General features: G+C 48.7%; 1 protein-coding gene across 1 annotated transcript; it reads right to left on the bottom strand.

Moving 5' to 3' along the window:
* Positions 1-4,511: 4,511 nt before the first annotated feature.
* On the bottom strand, positions 4,512-25,017 carry LAMTOR4 (late endosomal/lysosomal adaptor, MAPK and MTOR activator 4). The gene is made up of 4 exons (XM_033924876.1): positions 24,861-25,017; positions 12,648-12,728; positions 11,149-11,266; positions 4,512-5,032 (listed from the first exon to the last, which is right to left on the bottom strand). The coding sequence occupies exons 1-4, from the start codon at positions 24,861-24,863 to the stop codon at positions 4,935-4,937; spliced, it is 300 nt and encodes a 99-aa protein (XP_033780767.1). The 5' UTR covers positions 24,864-25,017; the 3' UTR covers positions 4,512-4,934.
* Between the last annotated feature and the right edge of the window lie 1,118 nt (positions 25,018-26,135).

The following is a 26,135-nucleotide window of genomic DNA, read 5'->3' as shown; positions in this document are numbered from 1 at the left end:
AGGCTTCAGGCTCCAGAGAGGCCTGCGAGCAACAGGACGAGTAGAAAACCTCGGGATCCTCGAACTCCGGGCCCGGAGGAGGAGATCCAGCCGAAGCAGCATACCCCAACCGAGGCAATTTCTTCTGAGGCGAGACGGTCGAGTGTCGAGAGGAATGCTTCGAAGAATGTCTGGATCGATGCCCCTCTCGATGATTGGAAGGGGATCGAGCCCGTCTGTGAGAAACTGGGTAAGATGCCTCCAAGGAGCAGATCGGACTCGATGCCGTCGATCGCAGAGGCGGAAGAGTCGGTGCCTCCCCCGACCCCGTCTGTGAGAAACTGGGTCAGATGCCTCCAAGGAGCAGATCGGACTCGATGCCGTCGATCGCAGAGGCGGAAGAGTCAGTGCCTCCCCCGACGCTGCCCAGGCTTGATAGGGGGTTCGGAAGAATTCGTCCTGCTTCCTGCTATGCCCAGGACTGGGGGGCCCCGAAGGTGGACGCCACACTGAGTCATGGGGCGGAGTAACCGGTTCCAAGGGAGGCAGGCCACTAAACGAGGCTTTCCTCGAGGGGATGGGCTCCAAGGGAGGCATATCACTAAGGGAGGCCCTCCTCGAGGGAATCGGTTCCAAAGGAGTCACAGCACTAACGGAGGACCTCCTCGAGGACCCGGACACCGCTTGCCGCTCCTCCTCGCCGAGCAACGAGGTCGCCCCTCGAAGCCGAAGCTGGGAGGTCACCCTGGATGGTGGCAATCAGCCGAGGCCCCATGGTCTGCATGAGCTCCACGAACTGAGCCTCCAGAAGGGACCGCAACGAAGCCGATATGGAGGGATCCGCACCAAAAGGGGGCCCTTCCGCACGGTCTCCGCGCTCCTTCGGTGCTGCGTGCTTCTGCTTGCCAGTCTTCGTCACCTTGAGCACCACCGGTGGAACTGTAGGGGTCGATACCTGCTCCGAAGAGACGGAGGAAGGCACCGGCGCCGAAGTCGGGGCCGAAACCGGTGTGAACGATGCCAGTTTCAGGAGGCCCGAAGCAGCCGGGGAGGCAGAGGGCTTCGCTGAAGGAGTCGAAGCACCCGTCGAAGTCGAAGCTGCAGGATCCGACGAAGCTTCCATCTTGAACATGGACTCCCACAGTAGACAGCGGCGCTTAAACGCTCTCGCCATCAAAGTGGAGCAAGGCCGGCACGATTTCGGGAAGTGATCCGGTCCCAGACACTGTAAGCAGCGTTGATGAGGGTCCATGAGCGAAATCGCGCACTGGCACTTGCTACACTTTTTTAAACCGGTAATCGGCCGGGACATAGGCCGGAAAAGCTTCGCCGCAAGGTCGAAGGCGCGGGGCCCCAGCCACGCGGCCGACCCGGTATCGGAAGGAAAATTTTTTTTTTTTTTTAAAAAGAAATCAAAGAAAGAAATAAATGCACAGGAGAGCCAAAAGAACTCAACCCGCGGCAAAACAGAAGGCAAAAAAAGAAATTCAATGGGCGCAAATTGAAGATAGACTTCTCAGCTCCGCGGAAGAAAAAGAACTGAGGAGACACGCCCGGACCATCGGGCGGGAAGGCACTGGCGCATGCGCGGTGCGGGCATCTCGAAACTTCTGAGTTTCTTCAAGCAAGACATGCTTGCAAGATGTCCGTATCGGGGCTCTGTCGGATGACATCACCCACTAGTGAGAATACCTGCCTGCTTGTCCTGGGATAATATATATTTCTCTTTGTACTTTATCAAGAACTTATTTCCAGTGATACTGTTATTTTCAATATGATTTGTGATATAAAATTTTGAAATTCAATTAAAAAAAAAAAATTGCGCAACTGCCTCTGCTCCAAAGAGCCCCCCCAACTACCCCAGACGGGGAGGACCACAGGCTGCAGCACAATCCAATCTTTAGAAAACTCCAGGAAGGGAGGCCTACAAGAGAAAGCCTGCAGCTCAGAAACACATCTGGCAGACATAATGGCCACTAGGAAGACTGCCTTTAGAGTAAGATCCTTCAAGGAGCAGGAACCCAGGGGCTCAAAAGGAAGGAGCACGGACAGGACCAGAATAGATCCCAGGCCGGAACCGAGGGCCGCACTGGAGACCGAAGTAATTTGGCTGCCCTCAAAAATCAAATCACATCCGGAGAAGAAGTCGAGCGCCTACCCTGCAGTAACCCATGAAAAGCAGACAAGCCGCAAGCTGAACCCAGAGAGAAGGCCAGGCCCCTGACCATGCTATTCAGCAAGGACTCTAAGATGGGAGGCAAAGAGGCACGAATGGAAACCACTTGTGGCACACCATTCCTCAAATATATGCCAGAGACCCACATAAGCCCATGAAGTGGAAAGTTTCCGGGACCCCAAGAGAGTGGAGATCACTTATCCAAATAACCTTTCTTACCTAGGTGTTCCCTTTCAAAAGCCCACGGAGGAAACATACAGGAGGCCCCCCCCCCCCAAGGCTGTATCAGCCCTGCTGCCTGAACATCTCTGCACTGACTGAAGAACTGTGGTGTTTTGGCATTGATACTCATGGCCATCAGGTCCATGACCAGCTGACCCCAACCCTGCACAATCAACTTGAAGGCTGCAGGTCTGAGACACCACTCTCTGAGATCTAGCACGTAACGACTGAGGAAGTCTACATGGACATTCTCCACTCCTTCTAGATGTCTAGAAGATGAGTCTCTGCCCAGGACATGAAGAGAGCTGCCACCAGATGACTCCTGGTTTCCCCCCTATTGATTGATTAAGCCATACATGATCTAGCTAAAAGAAAGGTGCCGGTTAACAATTAAAACACAAGTACAGTAAATAGAAGGCTCCCTTCAGACCAGCACTGCCTCAGGATTTTTTTTCCAGAATATACTCCACTGGCTCTCTAAGCCATATGCCTTGCCGGTATCTGTTTCAAGGCTTACGGCTGAGGCACCTTTACAAAATTTTGGTGAGGTGGAGGAAATTGGGGGAGGGACTCGACCCCATTGAGTACGACACCCCTGATGTCGGACAGACTCGTGAAAGGGTCCCCACAAGCACAGTCCGGCACCAGACGGGGACAAGAAACCCACTCAACAACCCTACACTAACCAAGGGAAAACTGCAACAGCTTACCACATCTGCTGGAGCCCAAGAACAGACTATTTGTATAGGGCAGGAATAGGCAATTCTGGTCCTCTAGAGCCGGAGCCAGGTCAGATTTTCAGGATCTCCACAATGAATATGTATGAGATGGATTTGCATGCACTGCCTCCTTGAGCTGCAAATCTATCTCATGCATATTTATAGTGGATATCCTGAAAACCTGACCTGGTTCCGGCTCTCGAGGACCGGAATTGCCTATCCCTAGTATAGGGGGAACTGCACAGTCACTTGTACTACAGGCAAAAAGTTTGTCTCAGTCTCCACCTGCTAGTCATGGTGAGCTATTGCCCATCACTGAACTATGCCAATCTGAAGAGGCACTAAAGAAACAGTTCTTATCAATTTTTTTGTTGCCAAATAAAATTGTGTGACCAGTTGAGAGTCCAGCCATCTTGACATCATATGAGTTCTTAGTGCTCACTTTAGGAAACTCTCCACTGCAGCCTTAAGTTTTCAGGATATCTCTAATGAATATGGATCCAAAGGAACATATCCAACTTCAAAGTGCTTAAAAAAATCTTACAAAACAGTTATTTAACTTATATAATGTGCTCATATCCATAACTGTGATGCCACTGACTAGGCAGCGGAGGTGAATGCCCTCTACAACAGTGGTTCCCAACCCTGTCCTGGAGGACCATCAGGCCAATTGGGTTTTCAGGATAGCTCTAATGAATATGCATGAAGCAGATTTGCATGCTTGTCACTTCCATTATATTCAGATTTCTCTCATGCATATTCATTAGGGCTACCCTGAAAACCCAATTGGCCTGGTGGTCCTCCAGGGCAGGGTTGGGAACCACTGCTCTACAACATACATGTTAAAACTGCAATTTTTAAAATCACAATCTAATCAACACTATTATGGTCACACTATATTATCAATAACAAATATATAATCATGTCAACTTATCTCATACTGTAGGACAAACTCCAAATCCAATAGCACCGTTGGCAGCATTCATAATGCCCGTTGCCCAATGGGGCCATTTAAACCATACCAATGTGAGCAGCCTACTGATTTCAGCCCCTCCCTCACTGGTGTTAAACCTATCACTTATGGATCTGAGCACATCACTTAAGTTAAATAACTGTTTTGGAAAGATTACTTTGAATTTGGGCTTGGTGTTCCTTTGGATATCATATAATACTACACAAACAATGAATATTGACTGTACTAGTGTGAATGGTTTAATAAATACAGAGGAGAGATTTGTCTAGTCACTAGGGCTAGCCTGAAAACACTGCTGCTCTTGAGGACTGGAAGCAAATACCTCTCCTACAGGGTTTAAAAAAATACTGGCCCTGATCTCTTTATCTTTCTTAAGACCTCCACCCTCCCTTGGTTCAACAGCTCTACTGTCCCTCCCACCTGAGAAAAAAAAGGAGAAAAGTGCAAAGAAGCAGAAAGCCAATTTATTTGCAACAAAGCCAGAGCTACAAATTTCTGCAGACCTGCAAAGGGCAGAGTCTTCTTTCATATTGAGAAGAAAGCACACTTGCTTCAGCAGCAGTGAGGAGACCGTTCCCTCACTCAGCTGTACTGGCCTGATGCTCATCTTCATTAAAGAGGGGGAATGGATTTTAGCTAACTCCCCATGTTCACGTGCAGGGAAAGCAGCTATTAGTATCTTTTCTGCTTTCATCCAACTTTAAATTTAAAGAAAAACCACTTTGGTCTCTTGCCTCAGTTACTGCTCCTCTGGCAGCCCTCAAAGTGAATAGGAGGGGTGAGGCATTGCCCCAGTGCTTCCCAGCTACACACACAAAGCATTTCTCAGAGTCCAAATAAAAGGTACAGTCTACATGTGTCCATGCTACACATTGATTGGCTCATGGATGTCATTGTGTCTTTTCACTACAAAGATCTTCTGTCCTGAAACGGTCACTAGGAATGTTGTCTCCCCGAAGACAACTAGGAAAAAGAACAAGGATTAGCAAAACTCACGCATATCATTTCTACCCTTGAAAAGAGGGCTTCTCAACCCAGCCCTCAAAAAGCACAGTTACTTACCGTAACAGGTGTTATCCAGGGACAGCAGGCAGATATTCTTGACTGATGGGTGATGGCACTGACGGAGCCCCGGTACGGACAATTTTAGAGTGATTGCACTCTAAGAACTTGGAAAGTTCTAGCAGGCCGCACCGCGCACGCACGAGTGCCTTCCCGCCCGACAGAGGCGCGCGGTCCCCAGTTAGGATAAGCCAGCTAAGAAGCCAACCCGGGGAGGTGGGTGGGACGCAAGAATATCTGCCTGCTGTCCCTGGATAACACCTGTTACGGTAAGTAACTGTGCTTTATCCCAGGACAAGCAGGCAGCATATTCTTGACTGATGGGTGATCTCCAAGCTAACAAAAAGAGGGATGGAGGGAAGGAAGGTTGGCCATTAGGAAAACAAATTTTGCAAAACAGATTGGCCGAAGTGTCCATCCCGTCTGGAGAATGCATCCAGACAATAGTGAGATGTAAAAGTGTGAACTGAGGACCATGTAGAAGCCTTGCAGATTTCCTCAATAGGCGTGGAACGGAGGAAAGCCACAGATGCTGCCATAGCTCTAACTTTATGGGCCGTGACAGAACCTTCCAGTGACAGTCCGGACTGAGCATAACAAAATGAAATGCACGCTGCAAGCCAATTTGACAATGTACGTTTAGTAACAGGACGTCCTAATTTATTCGGATCAAAGGACAGAAAGAGTTGGGGAGATGATCTGTGGGGCTTAGTACGGTCTAAATAGTAAGCTAGAGCCCGCTTACAGTCCAAAGTATGCAGAGCCTGTTCTCCAGAATGCGAGTGAGGTTTCGGAAAGAAGACAGGCAGAACAATAGATTGGTTGAGATGGAATTCAGAGACAACCTTAGGGAGAAACTTTGGATGTGTACGCAGAACCACCTTGTCATGATGGAAGACTGTAAAAGGTGGATCCGCAACTAGTGCATGTAGCTCACTGACCCTCCTGGCAGAGGTAAGAGCAATAAGGAAAAGTACCTTCCAAATGAGAAACTTGAAAGAAGCGGTAGCCAAAGGTTCAAATGGAGGCTTCATTAAGGCGGAAAGAATTACATTGAGATCCCAGATAACAGGAGGGGTTTTAAGAGGTGGTTTCACATTAAAAAGACCCCGCATGAACCTGGACACCAAGGGATGAGCTGAGAGGAGTTTTCCATGGACTGGCTCATGAAAAGCAGCAATAGCACTGAGGTGGACTCTGATTGAAGTAGACTTGAGGCCAGAGTCAGACAAAGAAAGAAGATAATCCAACAAGGTCTCCACTGCAAGGGAAGTGGGATCATGATGATGAAGAAGACACCAGGAAGAAAACCGTGTCCACTTCTGATGGTAACATTGCAGAGTGGCCGGTTTCCTGGAGGCATCCAGAATGGAACGAACGGGCTGAGACAAAAGAGTATCATTTGAAGTCAGCCCGAGAGAAACCAAGCTGTCAGGTGCAGAGACTGAAGGTTGGGATGCAGAAGGGTCTCCTGATGTTGCGTAAGTAGCGAAGGAAACAATGGAAGAAGAATAGGCTCCCTGGAACTGAGTTGAAGTAGAAGGGAGAACCAATGTTGCCTGGGCCACCGTGGAGCAATCAGAATCATGGTGGCTCGTTCCCTCTTGAGCTTGAAAAAGGTTCTTAACATGAGAGGTAGAGGAGAGAAAGCGTACAGGAACAGATTGGACCAATCGAGGAGAAATGCATCCGCTGCCAGACGGTGAGGAGAGTAGAGTCTGGAGCAGAATAGGGGCAGCTGGTGATTGTGAGGAGCTGCAAAGAGGTCTATCTGAGGAGTGCCCCACTGAGCAAAGATGGACTGCAGAGTTAAAGGATCGAGTGTCCACTCGTGAGGCTGGAGAATTCTGCTGAGCTTGTCCGCCAAGGAATTCTGTTCTCCCTGAATGTAGATAGCTTACAGGAATAGATGGTGATCTGTGGCCCAAGCCCAAATCTTCTGGGCTTCTTGGCACAAGAGGCGAGAACCTGTCCCACCCTGCTTGTTGATGTAGTACATCGCAACTTGATTGTCTGTGCACAGCAGGAGGACTTGAGGAAAGAGAAGATGTTGGAAGGCCTTGAGGGCATAAAACATTGCTCTGAGTTCCAGGAAATTGATGTGATGCTTCATTTCCTGAGCTGTCCAAAGTCCTTGAGTTTGGAACTCGTTCAAATGAGCCCCCCAGGCATAAGGGGAGGCGTCGGTGGTGATGACAAGTTGATGAGGAGGTAGATGGAACAGAAGACCTCTGGAGAGATTTGAGGATATCAACCACCATTGTAGAGACTGACGAAGAGATGATGTTACAGATATGTGACGTGAGCAAGGATCCATCGCTTGGGACCACTGGGTAGCTAGGGTCCATTGAGGAGTGCGCAGGTGAAGACGTGCAAGTGGTATGACATGAACTGTGGAGGCCATGTGACCCAAGAGTATCATCATTTGCTTAGCAGAGATGGAACGTTGTGGAAGCACCTGCTGACATAGAGATTGAAGCGTTTGAAGACGGTTGGACGGCAGGAACGCTCTCATGAGGACTGTGTCCAAGACTGCTCCAATGAATTGAAGTCTCTGTGTGGGGATGAGATGAGATTTGGGTAGATTGATCTCAAACCCCAGCAAATGAAGAAATAGGATGGTCTGGTTGGTGGCCTGAAGTACTGTTTGAGATGAATTGGCCTTTATCAACCAATCGTCCAGGTAAGGAAACACTTGAAGGTGGTGGGAACGCAGAAAAGCAGCCACCACAATCAGACATTTGGTGAACACTCTTGGAGAGGAGGCAAGACCGAAGGGTAGTACCTTGTACTGGTAATGACAACGATTGATCATGAAGCGTAGGTACTGTCTGGAGGCCAGATTGATCGGTATGTGAGTGTATGCTTCTTTGAGATCGAGGGAACATAGCCAGTCGCCTTGATTGAGAAGAGGGTAAAGAGTGGCTAAAGAGAGCATTCTGAATTTCTCTTTGACTAAGCATTTGTTGAGATCGCGAAGATCTAGGATGGGTCTGAGATCTCCTGTTTTTTTGGGGACTAGGAAATAACGGGAGTAGAATCCCTGCCCCTTTTGATCTAGAGGAACTTCCTCTATGACGTTCAGAAGAAGGAGGGATTGAACCTCTTGAAGAAGGAGTGAAACCTGAGGAGTGTTCGAAGCAGACTCTCTTGGCAGACTTTGGGCAGGAAGTGTCTGAAAGTTGAGAGAGTAGCCGTGGCGGATGATGTTGAGGACCCACTGATCCGAGGTGATGGTTTCCCAATGGCTTATGAAAAGAGTAAGGCGTCCTCCTATGGGCTGCGGAAGGTGGGCAGCAGGATGGAGACTGGCTATGTCCTGGAGAACCAAGTCAAAAGGGTTGAGTGGATTTTTGTGAAGGGGGAGGCTTCACTTGTTGTTGCTGCTGTGCCGGTCTAGCAGCTTGTCTCTGTTGTTGCCTCTGACGCCTGGGTTGTTGTGGGGCCTGTGGTAAAGGACGAGCCACAAATCTACGCTGGTAGGCCGACTGCTGGCGAAAAGGGCTGGTAGGTGGGGTCTTCTTTTTGGTTTTGAGAAGAGTATCCCACCTGGTCTCATGAGCTGAGAGCTTTTGTGTAGTGGAGTCCATGGATTCTCCAAACAGCTCATCCCCTAGGCAAGGTGCATTAGCCAGTCGATCCTGATGATTGACATCAAGTTCTGAAACTCTGAGCCAGGCCAGGCGACGCATGGCCACCGACATAGCCGTGGCCCGAGAGGTCAGCTCAAAGGTGTCATAGATCGATCTGACCATGAACTTATGGAGTTGTAAGAGCGATGAAGAAGTTTGGCGAAAAGCAGATCTTTTACGGTCAGGGAGGTATTTTTCAAAAGATGACAAATTCTGAATGAGATGCTTTAGGTAGAACGAAAAATGAAAAGCATAGTTCCCAGATCTATTAGCTAGCATCGCATTCTGGTATAACCGCTTGCCAAACTTATCCATGGCCTTACCTTCTCTGCCAGGAGGGACAGAGGCATATACACTAGCCCCCGTGAATTTCTTTAAAGTAGATTCCACTAGTAAAGACTCATGGGGGAATTGTGGTTTGTAAAAACCAGGAATAGGTATGACCTTATACAAGGAGTCTAGTTTGCGAGGAGCTCCTGGAATGGTCAAAGGTGTCTCTAGATTTTTATAGAAAGTCTCTCGCAAAATATCATGGAGAGGCAATTTCAAGAATTCCCTTGGAGGCTGGTCAAAGTCCAGTGCATTGAGAAATGCCTTGGATTTTTTGGACTCAGCCTCCAAGGGACTAGAGAGAGAGTCGCACATTTCTTTGAGAAAAGAGGTAAAAGAAGATGCATCAGACTTAGAGGACGGATCTAATACAGAAGGGTCCTCGTCCCCTGACGAACACTCTCCCTCAGAGAGAAGCGGCTCCTCTGAATCACCCCACAGATCAGGGTCCCTCACCTGAAAACTACGGTCCCGAGACTCCGGTGTGGAGGGTTCTAGGTGTTGAGTTTTGTGAGTCGACTTACCAGACCTCTGTGAAACGGTACCGGGAGATGTTATCGGGCGTGCCAGTGCTAAAACTGGCATGGATACCGAGGAAACTGTTTGTACCGGTACCGACAAAGTGGATGCCGATAAAAGAGGCTGCTCCACTGCCGGTACCGGTAGCTCAGACCGGACCGGGACTGGAAGGCTCGGTGTCAGAAGAGCAGGCAGGAGCTGCTGCAATTGCTCTTTAAGCTGAACTTGCAGGACGGCAGCAATTCGCTCGTCCAGCAAAGGCACCGGTACCGCTTTTTTCTTCTGCGGTACCTTTGGTGCCGCTCTATACGCCGAAGAGGAACCCGAGGTCAAAGGGCTAACCTCAATCGGAGCGGAGCGCTTCCGTGGGCGCCTCGAGGTCGGCAGGATTGGACTCGCTGCCACTGAGACCGGAGGGCGCTCCAGCAGGGAAGGCTTCTTAGCCGGCTTACCTGAGGAATGCGACGCCGGCGCGGTATCACGCGGTGTCGATGAAGTAGGTGCCGACTGCATCGGGGCCGAAGTCGGAGTCGGTGCCGCCGAATCCGACATCTCGGTACCAAACAATAACCGCTGTTGAATTTGGCGGTTTTTAAGAGTTCTCTTTTTCAGAGTGGCACAGCGGGTGCAGGTGGACGCCTGATGGTCAGGACCGAGGCACTGTAAGCACCAGTTGTGCGGGTCAGTGAGAGAAATGGGCCTCGTGCACCGCTGGCACTTCTTAAAACCGGGTTGGGGGGGCATGAACGTAAAAACGGCTTCTGCCAAATCGAAGGCCGAGGCCTCGATGGTGGCAGCAGGCCCCGCCGGGGCGAACCTGAAAAAATGAGAAAAAAAGAAAAGAAAATTCTTCTCTTTTTTTTTTTTTTTAAAGAAAATAAGTAAAGAAGGGAATATCGAAAAAGTTTATGCGAGCGGGAAGGCGTTAGTAGAAAAAATTTTCAACAGCCGTTGAAAGTGCGTCTTCTTAGCTCCGCGGAAACTAAGAAACTGGGGACCGTGCGCCTCTGTCGGGCGGGAAGGCACTCGCGCGTTCGCGGTGCGGCCTGCTAGAACTTTCCAAGTTCTTAGAGTGCAATCACTCTAAAATTGTCCGTACCGGGGCTCCGTCGGTGCCGTCACCCATCAGTCAAGAATATGCTGCCTGCTTGTCCTGGGATAATACGCCTTATCAGTCCAGTTGTTAGGATACTCATAACGAATATGCATACAATAGAGGTAAAGAATGTAGATTTCTCATGCATATTTATTTTGGATAACTTAAAAACCAGACTGGCTTGGTATGTCCTAAACATAAGGAATGGACAGACCATATCAATATTTGCCTGACCCTGCATCAATAACCAGAAAGCCCGGGGCAGGGACTGAAGACTGGTTGGTTTGGATCTTCTAGCCAGAAAAATATTCCACTGCCCATGAGGACTGAGTTAAAACCTCTGCTGAGACATCACCTCAGTCCTGGCCTACAATGCTTGCTATTGTAGTACTGAGGCACAAACAAGCTCCTGCCATCATCTCTGGCTGGCTGATACTTACTAGACAAGCGTTTGAAAGGATGCTCAGGGCCACCCTGCATGCGGAAGCTGCAGGCTGTGCTCACCATGTCCGTTATCAGTGCAGCTGTGCGCTCGTCATTTTCCAGATCCCCTGAGGACTGAGAAAGAAAAAGGTCAGTTAAGAAATACTAATCACATGGTTGTCTTATGTTTTGGGGAGGGGAGGTTGCTGTTTTTCAGAATTGTTCACACACCAAGAAACAGAGGAACACATTCTATTTAGCGTACACATAACAACTGTCTCCTTTCATTCTAGCTTAAGTCACACAGTCATGCTGGATATACTAAATGCCCTCCTACAGGAAGCTCTTGGCACAATGCAAGTACAGTGGAACCTTGGTTTCCGAGCATAATTTGATCCAGAAGCATGCTTGTAAACCAATTTACTTGTATATCAAAGCGAGTTTCCCCATAGAAAGTAAGGGAAACTCGCTTGATTTGTTCCACCTCTCATCCCCCCCCCCCCCACCGGCGCTGCTCCACCCCACCCCCAAGGCCACTGGTGCGCTTCCACATCTTCCCACCCCCCCACGCACGCCCAAACTGAAAGTTTACCCCCCAATGTGGCACCGGCACGCAGAACCAACCCAAAGGAGGTGCTGGTGCCCGAAGATCGTGCCTCTCTCTGAGATTCTCAGAGAAAACAAGAGCCAGAAGGCCTTGAGCATGCACAGATGCTCAAGGCCCAGTCGGAGGAGAGGCACCGGCACCTCCTGTGGGTTGGTGCTGCGTGCCAGTGCCACACTGGGGGGATAAGCTTTCAGTTTGGGCGGGCGGGGGATGCCGGTTAGCGGGTCTTGCAAAACACTCGCAAACCGAGGTTTGACTGTACTTTGAGTAATAACAATAAACCTGAGATCATAGTACACACACACTGGCTTCAGAATGAAGTTCATTACTGTCATATAAGTAAAAACAGCCCCTTCCCCCCCCCCCCCACATACACACACACACACCAGTCATGAAGAGCAATCCTTTCACAAAAGAATTCAGCCCTAAAACAAAGAACATAATACAGTGCTCCCCCGGTCATTCGCAGTCAGCAATTCACGGTATTTTCTGACCGCGAATGACCGGGCTGGAGAGGCAGGAAAGAGCAGCCGAAGCGCCGGCGAGTGAAGGAAATCACTCGCGGTATGCTCTGACCACCTCTTCCTGCACTAAAGTCGGGCCTCACCAATCAGGAGCTGAGTGTCAAAGCAGCTCCTGATTGGTGAGGCCCGACTTTAGTGCAGGAAGAGGTGGTCGGAGCATACCGCGAGTGATTTCCTTCACTCGCCGGCGCTCCGGCTGCCCTCTCCAGTCTCCCCTGCTAAAAACCATATTCACAGTTTTTCAAGATTTGCGAGGGTTCCTGGAACAGAACCCCGCGAATACCCTGCAGCACCATTTTCAGTCCTTCCCAAAGGGGTCAGCTGAACGACAGCATATCAGGGTAGGGATAGAGAGCAAAGCTCACTCTTTAGACTTAGAACTCACCGCCAAGACCCCTTCCTCACTGATCACCAAGTATCCAAGCTGATTAGGGATTCGCTCCAGCCCCTGTGTCAGTGTTGAGGTCTGGGAAATAAATTTTAAAATGCACGTTTTAATGATGTTTTACTAAGCAGGACTCATTTTGGTATAAAAAGCTGTGCTTTCGGCCCTCTGATCCTTTTTTGGGGGGTGAGGCTTTGTGCTCCTCCAAATACATTCCAACGTGACTAACAACCTGCTGTTGCCCTGCAATTATTAATGCACATGCATGTATTACAGCAAGCATTAGCAAAAAAAAAAAAAAGTTATAGTGGAATTAGAAAAAGTTCAAAAAGCATCCAAAATGACGAAGGCGTTGAAACAAATTGCAGCTCTACACTCTAGAGGAACGCAGGGAAAGGGGGGACACGATTGAGACATTTAAATACATCACAGGACGTGTCAAAGGGGAAGACGACATCTTCTTTCTCAAAGGACCCTCATTCACAAGGGGACACCCGCTCAAACTCAGAGGAGGGAAATTTAATGGTGACACCAGGAAGTATTTCTTCACAGAAAGAGTAATAGATCACTGGAACAAGCTTCCAGTGCAGGTGATCAAGGCCACCAGCGTGCTTGACTTTAAGAATAAATGGGACATCCACGTGGGATCCTTACGAGGGTCGTAGAGTGGGCAGACTTGATGGGCTATAGCCCTAATCTGCCGTCATCTTTCTATGTTTCTCTTCAGCTTGGAAAAGAGACAACTGAGGGGGGATATGATTGAGATCTACAAAATCCTGGGTGGTGTAGAAAGGGTAAAAGTTATTTGATTTTTCACTTTTTCAGCATTTACAATGACCAGGAGACACTAAATGAAGTTACATGGAAATACCTTTAAAGAGGAGGAAATGTTTTTCACTGAGTAGTTAAGCTCTGGAACTGGTAACTGGTTAGCGTACCTGGGTTTAAAGAAGGTTTGGACAAGTTCCTGGAGGAAACTGGTCTGAACCAGTATGGCTATTCCTATGCCTTTATGTAGCTTTGAGATCTCACCATACCCTGACTAAAGTTCATTCTTAAGCATCTCTCCAGACCAGCATAGCTCACTGATGGGTAATAGCTCACCATGACCAGCAGGTGACAAACTTTTGGCTGTAGTAAAAATGGGCTGTGCAGTCCCAAGTAGACAACTGCACGGGAACAGAAATCAAGCCTGTCCCTGTTCATCCCTGATAGAATCAAACCCATCCCCAGAAGTAATTGAATCTGTCCCCACCCATCCCTATAAACTTCAGAAGTAGTTATTTCACTTAATTATGCTACTGTATTTAAGGCTCTGGTAGAGACCCATTTACAAATAAGCAAAGACACTTTGTTAATTTGGAAATATTAATTGGGAAGAATACATACTTTGTAAAGGGTTTCTTCCAGAGCCTCTAATGTAAATATAAAATATAAATACTCAACTGATGAGGACCCCCAAGCTATGTCAGCTGAGGACTTCCTCTGGAGGTGGCTGGGGATCCCTTTTGCCAAGCTTGGCAGGCAGTTGTAGCGTCCTTGAGTCACAGATGCTGGCATCTCAGTGGCTCAGGGATGCTGCCAGCGACTGCTGCGTTTGGTGGAGGGGAGTTCTGACCATCTCTGGAGGAGATCCTCTGCTGGCGGTGCTTGGGGATCCCCACCAGCCACAGCAAGGGTCAGCCAGTACTTCAACACTGTAGAAATAAAACCAGAAATACATATCCTTTTCTTTTAAACACAATACAAAGACATCTGCTATATATTTCCCAAAGCTAACATATTTTAGTCAATACATTCCTTTTTTTTCCTTTGTTGTCTGGAGATTTATTTTTCCATCAAGTTGGTCCCAGTTTCTTTTTTCCACTTTCCCGTCTTCTGCAAATTCTTCTGTTGCTGTCTCTCCCTCCATTACCTCCACCACTAGAAACATAGAAACATAGAAATAGACGGCAGATAAGGGCCAAGGCCCATCCAGTCTGCCCACCCTAATGTCCCTCCCCTACCATTGCCCTGTGAATAGATCCCTCCTCTTCCTTTGCCCTGTGAATAGATCCCACGTGACGATCCCATCTGGCCTTAAAATCAGGCACGCTGCTGGCCTCGATCACATGTAGTGGAAGACTATTCCAGCGATCAACCACCCTTTCTGTGAAAAAGAATTTCCTGGTGTCAGCTCGTAGTTTCCCTCCCCTAATTTTCCACGGATGCCCTCTTGTTGTCGTGGGACCCTTGAAGAGGAAGATATCTTCCTCCGTCTCTATGCGGCCCGAGAGATACTTGAACGTCTCGATCATGTCCCCCCTCTCTCTGCGCTCCTCGAGTGAGTATAGCTGCAATTTGTTTAACCGTTCCTCGTATGGGAGATCCTTGAGTCCTGAGACCATCCGAGTGGCCATTCTCTGAACCGACTCCAGTCTCAGCACATCCTTGCGATAATGCGGTCTCCAGAATTGCACACAGTATTCCAGGTGGGGCCTCACCATGGATCTATACAATGGCATAATGACTTCCGGCTTTCGGCTGACGAAGCCTCTGCGTATGCAACCCATGACTTGTCTTGCTTTGGATGAAGCTTGCTCCACTTGATTGGCAGCCTTCATGTCCTCATTGACGATCACCCCTAGGTCACGTTCTGCTTCAGTTCTTGTAAGGATCTCGCCATTTAGGGTGTAAGTCTTGCATGGATTTTGGCTGCCCAGGTGCATAACTTTGCATTTTTTGGCATTGAAGCTGAGTTGCCAGGACTTAGACCAGCGCTCCAGTAGGAGTAGGTCGTGCATCATGTTGTCGGGCATTGAAACATCATCTATTGTGCATTTGCCCACTACATTACTTAGTTTGGCGTCATCGGCGAATAATGTTATTTTACCCCTAAGCCCTTCTGCCAAGTCCCTTATAAAGATGTTGAATAGGATTGGGCCCAAGACCGAGCCCTGTGGCACTCCACTGATCACCTCCGTCATTTCAGAGGGTGTGCCGTTCACCACCACCCTTTGAAGCCTACCTCCAAGCCAGTTCCCAACCCATTTCGTCAATGTGTCACCTAATCCTATAGAACTCATCTTGTTCAGCAACCTGCGGTGTGGTACGCTATCAAATGCTTTGCTAAAATCCAGGTACACGATGTCCAGGGACTCCCCAATATCTCCACTATGTCCAACATTCCTCCCTCTTGTATCCCTTTCATCTGTACCACTGTTCCCTTTCCACCACATTTCCCCTTCTCGTCTCTCTTCCTTACCTCACTCCCTCCCTATGACCAAAAATTCTCCTATTTCTTCCATTCCCCGTGTACATCATGTCTCTCTCCATCTCACACACACACAAAAATTATCCCTTTCTATTCCCTCCCCCACATCAGCATCTCTTTCCCTCCCAAGTTCATGCCCCCTCCCTGCTTCTGTGTTCAAAAACGCACTTCCTCCCTCCCCTCCCATGTCTTAATGCGCTTCCTTGGTACAACATGCGCATGCCTGCCCACTCGCTCCTTCTTTTCTGCACCCCTCCCGCAAGACTGTACCTTCCTGCCACACTTCTTCACTGGGCAGCAGGCCCTGCACACTGCATGTGGCTGACATGAAGCCTTTTCTCCGATGTCAGCTCTGATGTCAGGGGAAGACTTTCGGGTTGGCTATGGGTGGCATGCTGAGAGCGCTGCATAGAGAAGCCAAATGGAGGGCAAGAAAAGGAGGCGTAGATATTGGAGCCTCGGATTGAGCTGCCTCCATCCCCATGGGATCCCTGAGACCATGAGGGGGGTCCCATTCCCGTGCAGCTTAGTCCCAAGTACGCTCAGTCTGCTCTCAGGCTCCAGCAGGTGGAAGTGGTAAGCTTCTGCAGTCTTCCCTGGTTTAGTGTAGGGCTGTTGGAACTTGATTAGTGGTCTTCTGATGCCAGACTGAGCTGGGGGGGATCCTTTCGGGGATCCGTCTGACCTCAGGTGGGGGTGTCACACTCAACGGGATGAGTCCCTGCCCCCATTTCCCCCACCCACCCAAAATTTTTTCTGTAGAGGTGCCTCAGTTGTAAGTCTTGCCCCCAATACCAGCAAGGCTTAGAGCTATGAGGTCTGTCCAAATGAAGGTTAAAAAAAAAAAAATCCTGAGGCAGTGCTGGTCTGAAGGGAATCCTTCAATTGTCTTTAAATGATTTTTATTGCTAACCAGCACTTTTTCTTTAGCTTGGTCGTGTATTGCACAATGAGTACTTTTAAAAGGAAAAAGTGCTCATTTTGCTCCAGACGCGAGGTTGATGCAGCCGGCCTGTGTTCACGGTACGCCAGCCACCGCAAAGGGGAATATCTCAGCTTCAGGTGCCAGTGAGCAGGGTTCCCTTTTCACAAGTGCCTCATGCGTCGGCAGTGGGGAAGCCTGGGCTTCCCTTACCACCCACAAAGGGAATCCCCCAGCCACCACCAGTAAGGGAAATAAGGTTTCCCTAACCGCCAAAAGTGCTGGGGGATTCCCTTACCACTGCTGCTGGCTTGCCTGCTTTAGCGGCTGGGGCAGTTCAGGCCTCTTTGCCGATGCAGGCCTCGGGGGAGCTTTTTTCGCCAGGTTTCTGCTGAGTCTCCTGCTTTGGCAGCAAGTTCTAATGTGCCGCCTGGGGTTTTTACCCCTGATTTTGTTTTAGCTTTGTGCAAGGCTTATTTTCAGGCGACCGGAAGTTCAGCTTTCTCCCCAGGGGTCTCAAGTTTTTCACCCCCCTCAGCGCCAGTTTTGACCCAGTCCCTCCCCCCCACCCCGTTTCATCCAAGCAGCCAAGGGTTTCTTAGGATGATGATCCTCTCTGGGAGACTATTGTGGCTGGCAGCTGTTTTTCGGAACCGCCAGCTGGCGAGAATGCATCTGTGGTGCACATTTTTCAGCGGGAAGAACTCCAGGAGCTTATTCTTCAGGTTTCCTTGGTTTTGCGTTTCGAGGAGGACGCAAAGGAGCCCCTGCGTGTGGTGGACCCCTTGTTTCTGGAGATCCGCTCGGCCTCCTGCTCTTTTCCTATGTTTCAGGATATTCGGGATATTGTGCTGGCGCAACTGAAGATGCCGGAAATGCCTTTTCATTTTGCACAGTCTAAGGCCTGCCTGTATCCCATTCCGGAGAGGGATAGGGGATACCTTGAAGTTGCTGGTGGTTTCGGCAATCGCACATCAGTATACGGTGCCGATAGAGGGTGGAACAACTTTGCAGGACTCTGAGCGTAGGTTTTCTTGTGGCTGCCCTGGCGGCAATATGTGGAGGTCTCGTGGCTCAGGCTTGTTTTCGGTGGTCTGAGCATCTCCTTGACTGCTCTTTGGTGGATCAGGAGGTAGCTAAGATTGAGATGGGGGTTTCTTATCTCTCAGATGTTATTTATGATCTGTTGCGAGCTTCGGCCAAGTCCATGGCTCTCGGTGTGGCCGCTCATACCCTGTGGCTCCTGGCTTGGTTGGCAGACGTGGCTTCAAAGGCTAAACTTACAAAATTTCCCTTTAGGGGGTCTTTCTTGTTTGGCAAGGATCTGGACAAGTTGGTTCAGACCTTGACTAACTCTAAGGGGCCCTGTCTTCCTGAAGACCATGCTCGCCTACCTACATTAGGGAGGTGTTGCTCAGGGATGTGCTCGTGATTTTTGCTGTTTCTGCCCTGGTCGGGGGCGGCTTCCTTTCCTACCACCAGGTCTCCATGGGGCTGTTTCTTTCAGCACATGCAGTCCTATCGGGGGGGGGGGGATGTGATTCCTCCGCCACCCAATGACTCCTTGCGGGCTCTTCCCCTGGTGCCAGTAGGCGCACAGTTGCATGATTTTTACCAGGGATGGGCCAAGATCACGACGGATCAGTGGGTCCTGGAGGTCATTTGGGATGGCTATGCTCTGGAATTCTCCCGGCCCTTGCCAGATCGCTTCCTAACTAAACTAAACCTTAAGTTTGTATACTGCATCCTCTCCATAGAAATGGAGTTAGGCACGGTTTACAGGAACTTTAATATAAGGAAGGAAAAACATAATAAGAGCTAGTGATTATAAAGAGGGTGGTGAAATTAACAATTTTGAGAATAGCTTCCTATCTTCTCCTTCTCAGACGGCATGGAAGAAGTGGGCTTTTCGTCAGACGTTGCTAAACCTCAAAGCGGTGGTTCCAGTGCCTCCTAAGGAGTTTCGCACCAACCAGTATTCTATTTACTTCGTGGTGCACAAAAAGAGGGGTCTTTTCGGCCCATCTTGGTTCTGAAGGGAGTCAACAGGGTGCTCCAGTTTCTGTCTTTTCGTATGGAGACCTGGATATCTTTCATTCTGGCAGTTCATCCAGTGGAATTCCTGACTTCTCTCGGTTTGACCTAGGCCAGGGGTAGGCAATTCCAGTCCTCGAGAGCTGGAGCTAGGTCAGTTTTTCAGGATATCCACAATAAATATGCATGAGATAGATTTGCATCTCAAGGAGGAGTGCATGCAAATCCATCTCATACATATTCATTGATCTGAGCAGGAGAAAAGCAGCTACAGAGAGAGGCAGAAGGAGAGAGAAGACAAAGGGGGTAAAAAAAGCAGATAAAAGAGCAGGAGAGAGAGAAGCAGTGGCAGGAGACCAAGAGGGGAAGCGGCGAGAGTTAGCTCCGCCTACACACTCCCAACGTTGACCACCAAAGCTCCGCCTTAAAAGTGGAGGGGCCAACGGAGCAGAGTTGATCTGAGCAGGAGAAAAACAGCTACAGGGAGAGGCAGAGGGAGAGAGAAGCCAAAGGGGGAAAAAAGCAGATAAAAGAGCAGGCGCAACCACAGCAGACAAAGAAAGCATCCGCAACAGACCAGCAAGCAGGCAGCAATAGAAGCAGCAGACGGAAGCAAGATGTTGAGCTACCCAGTTTTCTGCACCGTCTGCCATATGTATCACTACCTCCCCTCTGGGAGGCGGTCTTAGGTATGTGCTCGGTGCGGAGAACTGGAGAGCCTGAAGAAACAAGTCAGACTCCTGGAGGGTAGAATACTGAACTGGAGGCACTTCAAGCAGCGGAGGAGGGGAGACAGAGATGCAGAGAATGTCCAGACAGAGGAAGCAGAGAACAAGACAGAGGACACCATTGAGGAAGAAGTCCGAAAGCTGGAGAAGTTCATAGAGGAGGCATACAGGGAGGCCGTGGAAAATCATCAGCAACAGTGGAACTGCCGAAAGACACCTACAGAGAGTGTGGACCACCTGACGGGCAACTATCAGGAAGAAATGGGTGACACAGCAGCGAGAACGAAGGATACGGACCTGCGGCAGGAGAGATGGACATACACCAGAGACACGGACCTGCGGCTGGAGAATCAGGAGAAGATAGAGAGGACAGCAATCGTGGGGGACTCCATCATCAGACAAGCTGACAGCCACATAGCGGGAGGAAGACTTGATCGGCTGGTGACCTGCCTACCGGGAGCCAAGGTAGAAGACATAGTGAACTGCATTGACAGGATCCTCAACAGTGTGGAAGAAGAAGATACGGCGGTGGTGATCCATGTGGGGACGAACAACGTGAGCAACAGGAACTACAACAGAAAAGTACTGTAGTACCAGTTCCGGATGCTAGGAAGGAAGCTGAAGACCAGAACACAGAGGATAGCATTCTCGGAGATCCTGCCGGTACCCAGCGCAGATGAGAAGAGGCAGATGGAGCTGTAAGCAGTCAACGCGTGGATACGGCGCTGGTGTGAGGAAGAAGGATTCCACTTCGTGCGCAACGGGATGATGTTCTGGGGGAAGAGCAAGCTCTACATGAAGGATGGACTCCACCTCAGCAGAGACGGAACAAGGCTACTTGCAAGCAACATCAAGAGAGAAGTGGACAAATTTTTAAACTAGGAAGAAGGGGAAAGCCGACAGTCGACTGAGAAAGAGAGCCGATGGTTCAGGAATCGGTATACCAGGAGGATACCAAGTTCTTGGATGCTGTAGGCGACTGCTTCCTGGAACAACTTGTCAAGGAAAATACTAGAGGAAATGCAATTCTAGACTTAATTCTAAATGGCCTGCGAGGACCGGCACAAGATGTAGAAGTAGAAGGGAAGCTGGGAAGCAGCGATCACAATATGATCCGCTTTGATCTGGATGCAGGGGAGAAACATCGGTCCAAAACGACAGCCATGGCACTGAACTTCCGAAAAGGGAATTACGAAGGAATGAGACTCATGGTAGGGAAGAAGATTAAGAAGAGGATAAGCACTGTAAAAACGCTAGAGCAAGCTTGGTCCCTTTTTAAGGACACAGTCACCAAGGCGCAAAATCTATATATACCGCGTATCAACAAGGAATCCAAGAGGAAAAAAGAACAAAGAACCGGCGTGGCTCACTGTAGAAGTGAAGGAAGCGATCAAAGACAAGAAAACTTCATTTAAGGAATGGAAAAGATCAAAAACATACGAAAACTAGAACAAGCACAAACATCAACGCAGGTGCCATAAGGCAGTAAAATGGGCCAAAAGAGACTACAAGAAAAAAATAGCTAAGGAGGCGAAAAACTTCAAGCCGTTCTTTCGCTATATTTAAGGGGAAACGACCTGTGAAGGAAGTGGTGGGACCGTTGGATGACCATGGAATAAAGGGAACACTAAAAGAGGACAAAGCAACTGCCGACAAACTGAACACATTTTTTTTGCGACTCTATTTACTAAAGATGTACACAGCATACCGGAACCCATCAGGCTATATGCTGGAAACGAAGACAGAAAGCTGAAAGGATTGATAGACTTAAGATTGATAGGCTTAAGAGCAATAAATCCCTGGGACCAGATGGCATCCATCTGAGGGTCATCAAGGAACTGAAAGGGACCATAGCTGAACTGCTTCAACGAATAGCCAATTTGTCGATCAAATCGGGAAAAATTCCGGAAGACTGGGAGGTGGCGAATGTTATACCGATCTTCAAGAACGGTTCGAGGGGAGATCCGGGAAACTACAGGCCTGTGAGTCTGACCTCGGTACCGGGAAAGATGGTAGAGTCACTGATAAAGGATAGCATCATTGATCACCTTGACGGACACGGACTGATGAGGACCAGTCAGCACAGTTTTAGCAAAGGCAGACCGTGTTTGATGAACTTATTGCACTTTTTGAGGGAGTAAACAGATAGATAGACAAGGGCAATCCGGTCGATATTGTATATCTGGATTTTCAGAAGGCATTCAACAAGGTTCCGCATAAACGACTACTTCGGAAAATTGTGAGCCATGGAATCGAGGGTGAAATACTCACGTGGATTAAAAACTGGCTGGAGCATAAGAAACAGAGAGTGGGGGTAAATGGACAATACTCGGACTGGAAGAGAGTCACCAGTGGGGTGTCGCAGGGCTCGGTGCTTGGGCCCGTGCTCTTTAATATCTTTATAAATGATCTGGACATAGGTACAACTAGCGAGGTGATTAAATTTGCGGACGACATGAAGTTATTCAGAGTAGTGAAGACGCAGAGAGATTGCAAAGATCTACAACATGACATAACCAGGCTCGAGGAATGGGCATCAACATGGCAGATGAGGTTCAACGTGGATAAAAGTAAAGTGATGCATGTCGGTAACAAAAATCTTATGCACGAATACCGGATGTCCGGGGCGGTACTTGGAGAGATCTCCCAGGAAAAGGACTTGGGAGTTCTGATCGACAAGTCGATGAAGTCATCCACACAATGTGTGGCGGCGGCAAAAAGGGCAAACAGAATGCTAAGAATGATAAAGAAGGGGATCACGAACAGATCAGAGAAGGTTATCATGTCGCTGTACCGGGCCATGGTGCGCCCTCACCTGGAGTACTGCTTCCAGCACTGGTCCCAGTAAATGAAGAAGGACACGGTACTATTTGAAAGGGTCAAAGACCAGCACCCTAACCAAGACTAGCCCTACCAGCGCACGTTCTTGTTCAGCAGGAATTTGTCTAACTTTGTCTTGAATCCCTGGAGGGTGTTTTCCTCTATAACAGCCTCCGGAAGAGCTTTCCAGCTTTCTTCCACTCTCTGGGTGAAGAACTTCCTTACGTTTGTATAGAATCTATCCCCTTTCAACTTTAGAGAGTGCCCTCTCGTTCTCCTTGGAGAGGGTGAACAACCTGTCCTTATCTACTAAGTCCCTTCAGAACCTTGAATGTTTCGATCTTGTCCCCTCTCAATCTCCTCTGTTCGAGGGAGAAGAGGCTCAGTTTCTCTAATCTTTCGCTGTACGGCAGCTCCTCCAACCCCTTAATCATCTTAGTCGCTCTTCTATTCAAGTTCCAATAGTATTTTCTCTGTTTGTTATTCCTCCTGCGGGGAATGTGTTGCTGTTATAATTCACATTTCTTAGTTCTGTTTGGCTATTTGGCAGACTGAGTGTACTTAGGACTGCACAGCTCACTTGTACTACAGCCAAAAGTTATGTCTCAGTCTCCACCTGTTGGTCATGGTAAGTTATTACCCATCAGTGAGATATGCCGGTCTGGAGAGACTAAAAGAAAGAAAATTAGCAGGTAAAAACCTAATTTCTTCTTACTGCACAAGCAAAACTGATATAGCAACAGAAAGGTGAAAAAACAAGAAGACATCTCACTATAGATAAAACCCAGAGATCTTATAAAGTGGAGTATAAGGCTTCCCTTTCACCCTTCTATTGATTGTTTAAATTTGTAAAGTAAATACGAACCCTAATGAAATAATATAATCCCTGGATGTGGCCAGTCTCTTCTAAATTGTAAATCATATTTAACTTCTTCAGGGGCATATTGGTGATCCACAAACACTAATGTAATGTAAATCATGCCATCTTATTTTTCTAGGTTGATCTGTATTCACAAAATGAGGACACAAGGCATTTTGGTTTCAACTGAACATGTACAAGCATTTTCATCCAAAAACCAAAATTCAATTGGCCTCTAGATTTTCCATTTACGAGCAGCTGGTTTTCTCAGCCTGCAACAGAAGAACCCCTCACACTTTTCTCTTACTTTCCTTCTAACTTCCAACAACCACCACCCAGAAACTCGTCCGTTTGACTTCTCTTTCCAAGGCCTGTGCAGAGTTTGGTCTTCCCTACAGCACTTACTACGCACCATCTTCTTCCTGTGACTTATGAGGCACCGATGCACAAAAGTCTGCTGTGCACGTAAGGCTGCCTGTAGCCAGTCTTAAATGCCCTGCAGCTCAGCCTCCAATGCTCAAGAGAATTATCGGATGCTTTTACCAAAGCTTTTCGGTAGCAGCCACTGAGAACCCTATGGAAATGCATTAGAAGGAGCTCATTAGTATTTAAATTAGCTCTCCTTGTGATGCACAAAAAGGAACGCTGTGCTCTTACTGGGCAAAATTTTTCAGGTCTGGAGCTGCCAGTAGGTTTGTGTGTCATGCGTGTGTATGTCCTGCGCTTATGTCCAGAATGTAGCTGTTAGGTGCAGGACATACTCACATTAACAGACCCATAACACTTAAAAAATGCCCACAAGCTCATGGAATGTGAAGCTGTGCTGTGCCTGTACAGAAGAGCTGTGCCTACAGATTTGCTCTTCTGCGCAGGAGTTAGGCACAGCTCCTCCCACTTTTACCAGGCTGTTCAGCACAATATGCACGCTATTTGTGCTGAGTATAACCAGGCAAAAAAAAAAAAAAAATTGCTCCCAATCCAGTATTTTTTTATTGGGTTGCTGGAGCTTTGTGCATCCTCCCCTGTCTGGATCAGATCCTACCACGACTCTGAACTGAAGGAGAGAGGACTGAAAAACAGCTAAAGGTTAGCCAGCCTTCTTGGCTTCCAAAAGACACCTAATTTGCATTTCTATAGAATAACTGGGAACAAAATCCAAACAACTGGCAACCTTAGCCTTCAGAGTGCTCAGCTCCACGCAGGTCCATAGTTTTTGTAAGCCTTATTCATGTCCTTGGAGCAAACATCTGCTATTGAGACAGACACATTGCCTGCCCTGGGGATTAATAGTCTCTGGACTGTTGCCACTATTTGCGGTTTCTACCAGGTACTTGTGCCCTGGATTGCTCACTGTTGCTTGAACACAGGAATCTGGTTCAGAAGAACCGTTGGTCTGACGTCATAGGGTTACTAAGGAAAGTACAAATCAAAGCGGCCTGTATTATCTACGTCACCAACGCACGGAATCCGCAGCCTAGTAGAACCCAAACATCCCTGACACCGGCCAATCAGAGGATGGGAGGGAGGAGATTGCTTTCGGGGGAATGATCCCTAAAGACCTCGGTTTCGTGGGGGCGCAAACCCCGCCAACACTCACCATGTCCGCCTCCTAAGCCCGCTAACGCCAAGCGCCTGCTCCCCGTCACATGACCACAACCGCCTGACTCTCCATCCGCTCCACGTCGGATTGGTGCACGATCGCTATTCCCCCACCCTGCAAGACAAGATCACGGCGATGAGAGGAGGTCACACCCGCTGCAGGGTGGGGAAAAAAACCTAACAGGTTTCTGATAGGAGGAAGTTCTTATTCCCGCCCTCTGAGGCAAACGTGCTCTCTGATAGGAGAAAGTAGCTGCTTTAGCTCCGCACCCACCACAAGGCATAGGCGCTCGGATGTGGAGGGGATCGGATAAGTGAACAACTTCCAACCACCCCCCCCCACCTCCCACTACGGAGTCTGGTATAGAGAGTTGCGCGGGGACAGAAATCCCGCCCGTCCCCGTGAGGAATCTTCTCCATCCCCGCCCCTCCCTATAAACTTCAGAAATAGTTATTTCATTTAATTATGCTACTGAATTAAAGGCTCTGGTAGAATCCCGTTTACAAAGTATGTATTCTTCCCAATTAATATTTCCAAATTAATAAAGTCTTTTTGCTTATTTGTAAACGGCCTCTAATGTTTATAAATTTTTATCAACACAACAAATATACTACTTTATCCTGAAGCTTCTTTTCCTACCTTTGTTGCCTGGTTTCTGCTTTCCTCATGTTCTCATTCAATTCCTTCCATCCACTGTCTCTCTTCCATTTTCTCCCCCCTTCCAAATTGGTCTGGCACCCATCATCTTCCCCATAGTCTGGCATCTCTGTCTTCTTCCCTGCCAGCGTCTTCTCCCCACTCTCTCTTCCCCAGTTCCTTTCAGCGTCCTTCTCCCCCCATCTTCCCCATGTCCTGTCAGCATCCTTCTCCCTCTCTGTCTTCCCCATGGCCTTTCAGCGTCCTTCTCCACCCCCCCTCCCCATGGCCTTTCAGCATCCTTCTCCACCCCCCACCCACCCTGTCTTCCCCATGTCCTTTCAGTGTCCTCCCTCCCCCCCCCGTCTTCCCTATGTCCTGTCAGCATCCTTCTCCCCCCTGTCTTCCACAAGTGCTTTCAGCGTCCTTCTCCCCCTGTCTTCCCCATGTCCTTTCAGCATCCTTCTCCCCCCCCCGTCTTCCCCATGACCTTTCAGCGTCCTTCTCCACCCCTTTGTCTTCCCCAGTGCTTTCAGTGTCCCCCCCCCCCTCAATTTTACCCATTTCCCTTAAGCGTCTTTTCCTCTCCACTTCACCTTTCCCCCTTCCCTAGGTCGCCAGCATCTCCCTCTCCCC

Source organism: Geotrypetes seraphini, chromosome 16 (assembly GCF_902459505.1).
Source record: "Geotrypetes seraphini chromosome 16, aGeoSer1.1, whole genome shotgun sequence".
In the NCBI taxonomy this organism is placed as follows: domain Eukaryota; kingdom Metazoa; phylum Chordata; class Amphibia; order Gymnophiona; family Dermophiidae; genus Geotrypetes; species Geotrypetes seraphini.
This window is presented reverse-complemented; position numbering and strand designations above follow the sequence as displayed.

What these genes read in the sequence shown, in the direction of transcription:
- LAMTOR4 (XM_033924876.1), bottom strand. An exon ending in GTGAGGAAGGGGTCTTGGCG is followed by an intron (nt 11,267 to 12,647) that starts GTGAGTTCTAAG and finishes TTTCTTTCTCAG; the next exon opens with TCCTCAGGGGATCTGGAAAA. An exon ending in TCCTTTCAAACGCTTGTCTA is followed by an intron (nt 5,033 to 11,148) that starts GTAAGTATCAGC and finishes TCTTTTTCCTAG; the next exon opens with TTGTCTTCGGGGAGACAACA.